General features: G+C 39.9%; 1 protein-coding gene across 1 annotated transcript; it reads right to left on the bottom strand.

The window, feature by feature from the left end:
* Window positions 1-7,105: 7,105 nt before the first annotated feature.
* LOC149944459 (ATP-dependent DNA helicase PIF1-like) lies at window positions 7,106-7,636 on the bottom strand. Its single transcript, XM_090176368.1, has one exon. It carries the CDS (start codon window positions 7,634-7,636, stop codon window positions 7,106-7,108), a length of 531 nt encoding a protein of 176 aa, XP_090032494.1.
* Window positions 7,637-8,058: the final 422 nt, after the last annotated feature.

Consider the following 8,058-nt stretch of genomic DNA (forward strand, 5'->3'; position numbering starts at 1 on the left):
CCAACCCTTCGACCTCGTTCCCTAATTCCTAGCAACTGTGAACGCAAAGAGTCTTAGCAACTGCAAACGTAAAGATGTCGAAAAACTGCGTACGCAATGATTAAGCTTTGCACAGAAAATGCGAACGCGTTCGCAGGCCGGACACACCGACACACAGACAGACAGACACGGTGATTGTATAACCCCTCCTAGAGGTAAAAATAAGGCGCTTCGTTACAACAGATTTTTTTTTTTTGAGATACACACACATCGGTGTCGACCCGAGGCCTTAGACACCAGCACACACACAATAACTGATTAATCAGGGCGAGATATGTGTAACGGCCACGCCAACGGGGGGATACGTGGGGACAGGGGTGGGGACACCCTTGGCGGAAGTATTCCGACCACCCGTTAGGGGATTGGTGGTCGTCCTCACACGGCCATCCACAAACTCTGCCTCCCGGACGCCTGGGATTACAGGAGTGAGCCACTACTCCCGGCCGTTACAACAGATCAAATCAATCATATCGTGATATTTACACTTAATACTCCCTTTATCAAAGGGTAAAAAACAAAATAAATATCTAGGAACCCTTAAATTAATTAAACACTTAATAAAAGAATGAGCAATGGACGCTTCAATAAAAGATACTCGGTTTCTACTCCCCTCTCCAAATTCTTCTGGGAAGGAGCTATTTCCGGTCGGTCGGTTAAACGGTTAGAATGGCTAGCCACAAAGTCATATTTAAGCCATTGGAGACGCGTTTTTGCCCTCATGAGCTTTCTATTCACCAAGCACTATATAAATAATAACTTATGAGTCCAGGCTGTCGGAAATATTACTTATTGGCAATTTCTGGGAAGATGTTTTATTTAAGCGCCTATTGGTAATATTTTCGATTCTAAAACTACTAAAATAAATCTTTTTTGGTATTACAAAATTTCTAAAACATAATCACTGCCATAAAACACCTTTAAAACGTCCTATTTTAAAGTAAATGGCAAAATAAAATGAACTTTTTTGTACGTTAACATTTTTACCTCTCAGAGGGGACAAAGTCCCCTAGGAGGGGTTATACAACCAGCGTGTCCGTCTGTGTGTGTGTGTGTGTGTGTGTGTGTGTGTGTGTGGCCTGCGAACGCGTTCGCATTTTCGGGGCAAAGGGTAATCACTGCGTACGCAGTCGAACAACCGTTTTAGCGTTAACGGATAAATTGGCGATTGCGTTTAGTTTTTTTTTCGTTAACGCCCACCGTCGCTACGTTGGTTATGGGTGCGTATTCTCCAACTCCTTCTCATTGACTTTTGGGACGGAGTATTATGGCAACCTCTCAACTTCCAATGGCAGGGTTTCCACCAATTGTTTACGGTATTCGTCTTAGTATCAATTTGCGATCGCATCGGGCGGGATTTGAACCCGAGACCTCCTGCTTGACAGGCGGACGTTCTACCACAGAACCACCGACACTTGTTACGCTCGGTTACGCTTCATTGAAAATTAGACCTTCAGCTTTATCGGAAGCGTATTTAATAGAGTACGAAATTTTGGTTTAATTGAAATAGAATTGAAATTGAAATTATTGCATCGAAGAAATTCTAATTTAGCGTTTTCTCTATTGATTAAAAACCAATGCGCCACCCAGGTTTCGAACCTAGGCCATTCGGCTTGGCTTAGGTTCACTGAAATTAAGACACTCATCGTAAGCATAATAGGTAATAAAGTCTTTTTTTATGAATGAATTTATGAAGGTCTAATCTGGTTTTTTTACGAATGAAATTTGAAAGGGAAATCTTGTTTTAGCGCAGTCAGCCGAGATAAGAGGGTTAAAGGGTATACCCTGTGGGTGGTCCACTTTGTTAGTTTTTTGTTATTTATTTACGGGGTTTATTATCGACCTATATATAGTTGTGTTAAGGCAAAGCCGACAATTTAACGTGTATTTCTTTAAGAGCTCTCGGTAGTCAAGTGGCTCTCTGTGCTTTGTTGATGGTAAGGTTTTTGCTTCTTGTAAATACATTTGGTGTGGATATTTGGATATCTACGATTTTTAACGCAGTCAATGATTTCCTGGGTGCGCGAGTCATTATATGATATTGGAAATTGGATGGTATTGGTCTTTTCATGCGGTATGTGTCACAACGTCAACTGGAAGTCTACGAGTGTTGAAATAAAATGAGCGTTAAAGATGCGGCAAGTATTTTGTAAGCGAGAAAAATACAAATACCATCTGTAGATATTTCTTTCATTAAAATTTGCTTAGTATTATTTTCAACTGATAAACATGTACTGTAAAAATGGTTAAATTCAATTGTGCATTGTTTTAGTAAGTCTAACTCGCTGTTGTAACTACTTAATTTATAATATTCTGAATAAATTAAACTCGATTGTTTCGTCTCAATTATTTAAATTAAATTAAAATTTTATACCGGGCAGGGTTTGAACCGAGAATACGTTTGTCGTAAATAACGCTGAATTGCGGAGATATCTTTGGGGGTCGTGTCGAGAAATTAATACCACTAGGGACCATTCTTCCGAGGAGAGGTATATTTTGGCCTACCAACTTGTTACCTCTCCGAGGGGACTTTGTACCCTAGGAAGGGTTATACAACCACCGTGTCTCTCTGTGGGTCTGTCTGTCAGGCCTGCGAACGCATTTTCGGGGCAAAGGGTAATCACTGCGTACGCAGCTTCTTAGAATAAGGGAAAGGTTTTTCCAAAAGCGCCCTCTTTTTGTCATTGGGTGTAGTATAATTTTTTAATCGGCCGGGATTCGAACCCGCGCCCTCTTGAACGACAGGTAAGCGTTTACCGCAGAACCACGGATACAGTTATGCTTCACTGAAAATTAAAAACTCTTCCGAGGAGAGGTATATTTTGGCTTGCCAACTTGTTATCCTATTGCAGTTACATATAAAACTTTCATGAAACCTAACAGGTGTATAATTAACCGCAATCACCACATTGGTTTCCAAGAAGCTGTTGAATTTCAACAAAACACCTATTTGATAAAATAAATAAGTAAATATCAATTAAACTAAAATACATTAATCCCTAAAAATATATGTATTTACAATTTTCTGATCTTCAAGACACATAACAACCAATTGTTCAATACATAAATATTACAATAATCAAGGTTTAGACTATCCACTATTTAATCACGAACCAATTCATGAGGTTCAACCTAAGCGTTTGTTAAACGTTTTTCCACAGTCTCTCGCCCAAACATCTACTATAGCAGATTAAAAACATCTGCCACTATTCCAACGAAAATACATTTTTCAAAGTGGTTTTTATTCTTCCAGTTCGCACAGTCGTATATGGGTTTAATTAAAAGCACAGATATTCTTGAGGCTCAGTCCATCTTTCAAAAACCCATTATCATAATGATCCAACAACAGCATGAAACCATCTGAGTAATATCCATTTAAAGACCAAGAGATATAGTTTTCTACGCTCTTCTGCAAAGTTTCGTCTCCAATGTAAGATGAAACTAAGCAATTCACCTCTACTCCAACTAGAAAACATTACTTTGGCAAAGTTCTACTTCATTTCCTGGTTCTCAGTCACATGTGTCTCACTCTTGAGTTATCATTAATAACTTACAACTTGGCCGTATTGAATGAGCTGCTAGTTCATTTTACATAAAAAATCAACAGTTTTACTTCATACATCTAATAAAAATTAACTCCGTTAGCCCTCCACGGAATAAATGTCCCACTCCGCTATTTTTCATCCAATCTCCAAAACATAACTGCCTCCTCCACACTTTATCCCTCCACACTCCGGAGTGAAAATATCTTCCGGCTTACGTCCCTCCAGAGGTATGCAAGACTCCGGAGAGAAACTCCAAGATCCTGAGGGAATGGGATAGGGTGTTTGTGAAATTTTTTCCCTCCACCCTCCATCCTCAGGGCCTCTACTCTCTGGAGTGAAACCATTTACTACGTCGGCCCTCCAAGGCATAAATGTATCCCTCCGCTCTATGCACTCCCATCTCCGAAACAAGTTGTACTAGGAGGCAATAGCCATTAACGTAAACAATCGTAAATTATCAAAACATTTATTGTAGGGAACTTATGCTTTCAGCTATGTACTGAATATTCAGATCTGCCAAAAGTAATTGTTAAAGAAAATGATTACGTCCAACACCTAATTAGACAAAGTAGACAAAAAATGCGTCTTCCATTTCGACGTGGTTACGAGTAAGATCTTAAAACGAAGATTTTTATTTTTTGTTGTTTTTTAACGTGAATTATTAATTTTCCGTTTAGTATTTAAAGCATTCACATTTCAAAGTTAAAACAATATCTTAGCTTGGCCGATTGTTGTCAGTTATGCCTCTTTACACTCGAGATCAGCGCGCTCATATGCTAGAGAAGGCTGTCGTAACGCTACTCTAGCAAGTTGGTTATTTAGACGTCAATTTCCCAATTGCAGACCAAGTTATACGACGGTTCTTAGTGTGGACCGCGACTTCTACATTTGGGGTAATATCAATCCGAGGTTTCGTGGTCGTGCGCTTCAGGACATCGCCATTGAAAACACCATTCTTGCCTACTACGTCGCCTATTCTCGAGAGAGCGACAGGACTGCCAGCTTCCACTTGGATCGAATTATTCTTTGTTTATTTTCGAAAACGTATAACTGAAATACCCATGTTTCCTACAATTTGTTAAAGGCTATTTTCACGGCCTCTAAACTCACAAGGTAATCACATTTTAGTGAAAAATAATTCTTTTTCGAGCGAACGAAATTTATGGTTAAATTTTCGTTTATACTCTACAACTTTTCCATTGAAACATTTTACGTGACACCTACCGCCGAAAAAATAATTTTTCCAAAACCGCGAAAAATCTTAAATTAAGCAAATAGAGCCTTCCATACCTAAACAATATACCCTTAAAATTTCAGAACCCTAGGATAAACACCTTTTGAGAAAAATGGCTAGATCTATCAAATTGAGACACCCCGTATAGTATTATTATTACCATATATATATATAGTACCATATTATTATATTATATTTACTAGCTGAGAAGCCCGCCTTACAGGCAGGCCCTCAGATAGTGGTGTGTTTCGAAGCACCCTTTTCCCCATATTCGAAGCACCGCAGTAAGGCCGCCTCCCCCTTTTTCCCATGCGAGATTTACCGTGGCACCCTTTACCCCATAGTCGAACCACCGCAGTAAGGCCTCCTCCCCCTTTTTCCCAGGGGATAATTTCCATGGTACTCTTTTCCCCATAGTAGAACCACCCCAGTAAGGCCCTTCCGCCTTTTTTCCCCATGTGGTAATTACCGTGATACCCCCTCCCCCGTTTACCATGTGATGACTACCGTGGGACCCCTCCCCCCTTGTCCCATGTGATAATTACCTTGGTACTCCCTCCCCCTTTTCCCATGTGATAACAACCGTGGTACCCCCTCCCCCTTTTCCCATGTGATAACTACCGTGGTATCCCCTACACCCATTTCCCCATGTTATAAATACCGTGGTACCCCCTCCCCCCTTTTCCCATGCGAGAATTTCCGTGGTACCGTTTTCCCCGCTAAAATAACTCCAAATCTCGCAGGCGTCCCAAACGACTCCTTTAAACCCCCTGTACCGAATGGCTGATTTACTCTCATGACGAACAAATAAAAATACGGTCGCCCTTGAGTCACGATTTACAGTGCGAAATTTGAGCCAGTGCGAAATCCGATCCGAAAATTCAAAAACAAACTTAATGACCAAAATAGATTGGACCTAGTATTAAGGCGAAGCGCAACGACCGCGGGTGAAACACAGAGAAATTACCTTCGGCGATGTCACGTTAGACCCGATTTCTGAAATATACTCAATGACCTAGTATTAAGGCGAAGCTTTAGGGATACCTTCGGCGTGTACCTCCGGGTACCCGCGGCGATGCCACGTTAGAGTCGCGATTAACAGTCAGAAAGAAACGCGACGAAAGGGGCTTAGAGTTTTATTATATAGATTATTTAGATAATATAAGTAATATTTTATTCAGAGTGTTCCAAAGTACATGTATCAAGCAGTGGCGTAGCTACAAATCTCGGGCCTCCACCCAATCCGTGGCAAAAGTCCCCTACCTTCGCTGTGGTGCCTTAGAAATTGAAAACCATGCGTAGAAACTAGGGATCGTGGGGGTACCACAAAATTGCCGCGATACCTCTGGGAAACCCGAGTCTCCATCCCCGAGTCGGATTTTCTCTAAATGTATTATTAAATGCATTGATACTGCTTCTAAAACTAGCCACTTTTTCCACACTGCTGGCTCGGCCGTCCTTTTTTATTTTTGAGCCCTGTTAACGGTAACGCTTGAGGAAGTCTCATACTAGGTTCAGGGGTTAGTTCGTAGATTAGGTCTAAAATACTCGACAGCCTTTTCTAGGCGGAAATTTTTAACTTACATCGGGACAAAACGTTTACCTTTTTTACACCTTTGTAAATTATTCCCTTCCCAGTTTTAGTTTAATTTTATTACACCGTAAAGTATTGGTAAGCCTCAGTTTAATTGGAAACTGATCAAAACCTACTTTGAAAGACGGTGAAAGGTGTAGTTATGTCATAATGTTTTTGTGCGCTTTGACAAGTGATGTGAGAACAAATTATTATAAATATCAATATTTTCACTCACCAATTTTCCCAAGAGATCAATTAAAAATTCCACTAGGTCTTCTTGAGTGTTACCATGAAATCGCATATGAAGGTTTTTTCCCACACCACTATCATTTACATGTGCAATTTTAGGATCAGCCCGGTTCCTCAACAGTTTTTGTAACGCAACAGTTGTTTGTCCTGGAGAAATAAGTTTTTCTTCAATGTTCCTTACAAATTCTGGAACGTGAAATAGAGCTTGCAGAATAGAAAAAGGATAGCAGGAGTTGTCATCATTCAAGAAACCTTTCACCATAAAACACGATGCTTTAACTTGAATAGATGAACTTGCAGACTTCGCATAAGGATCACATACAACACAAGAGCTAGCTTCGATACACATCAAATATTTGGTCAAACACCGATACAGACAATGGAAAATTTGTCATCATTCGTTTCATACAATCAACTTAATTTCAGGCAAATCAGGCCTAAATGCTGCTCGAAGACGGTAACACTCTAATACATTTTGGAAGGATCAAAATCAAGCAAATGAAGATCATCTAAATACGTTATTCTTGAAGGCGCCACGTGGGCCATGCCACTTTGAAATACACTTGCTCCAATGTTTATCATAGCGCATTCTACACTCATACCTTGGCTGTTATGAATAGTAACTCCATAAGCCAAAACCACAGGAAATTGAGCTCTACGAACAAAAATGTTTGTCACAATTTCAAACTTGACGCTTACACTTTCAATTTTCAATAAAACCAACAACTCTAAAATAATTCCACGCGTATTTTTCCTATATCCTTTCGCAGTAGCCATAGCTCCATTAACAAGCCCTTTATCCATATTGAGATTTCTTCGAAGCATTATTCGTGCATCAATACAAGTTAATAATCTAGATTCCAAACCAGCTTCATTGAACATCTTCTCATAATAGTTCGCAATCTCTTCAACATTATCTGCATTAGGAATTAGGCGGGTCTTCAAAATGTCAACATCTTCTGCTGTTACCTCTCCCACCCGTATTCTAGGACGCATTTCTCCAAAATCAAGGTCATATTTCTGCCTTTTATTAATAGTTAACTCATCAAATTAAAAACCGAGACGAAATATATTAAACCCACCAGCTGAACCAATAGGTTTTCTGGCTTCCATACGAGTCAACATGAAAATAATTGGATTACCCTTAACTGCAACAGATCACCAAACGTTTCCTCTTTTCCAGTTATCTCACAAAGTTCCAAATTAATATATGCAAGCAAGGCCGATGATACCATATAAATTTCACCAATTATTAATTACTTCAAATGCTGTAGCGTATTTCGCACTACTCGCAAGGTTTCTGATCCCAAACTATAATACTTTGCTGTTTGACCCCGTTGAACAGGCAACATTAACAATTGGTGCAGAGTAACTCAACCTATATTATGAGCAGCCAATCCCGTAGGGGCTGCTAAAGC

The sequence above is a fragment of the Leiobunum rupestre genome, chromosome 5 (genome assembly GCF_980474605.1).
Source record: "Leiobunum rupestre chromosome 5, qqLeiRupe1.1.hap1, whole genome shotgun sequence".
Classification (NCBI taxonomy): domain Eukaryota; kingdom Metazoa; phylum Arthropoda; class Arachnida; order Opiliones; family Sclerosomatidae; genus Leiobunum; species Leiobunum rupestre.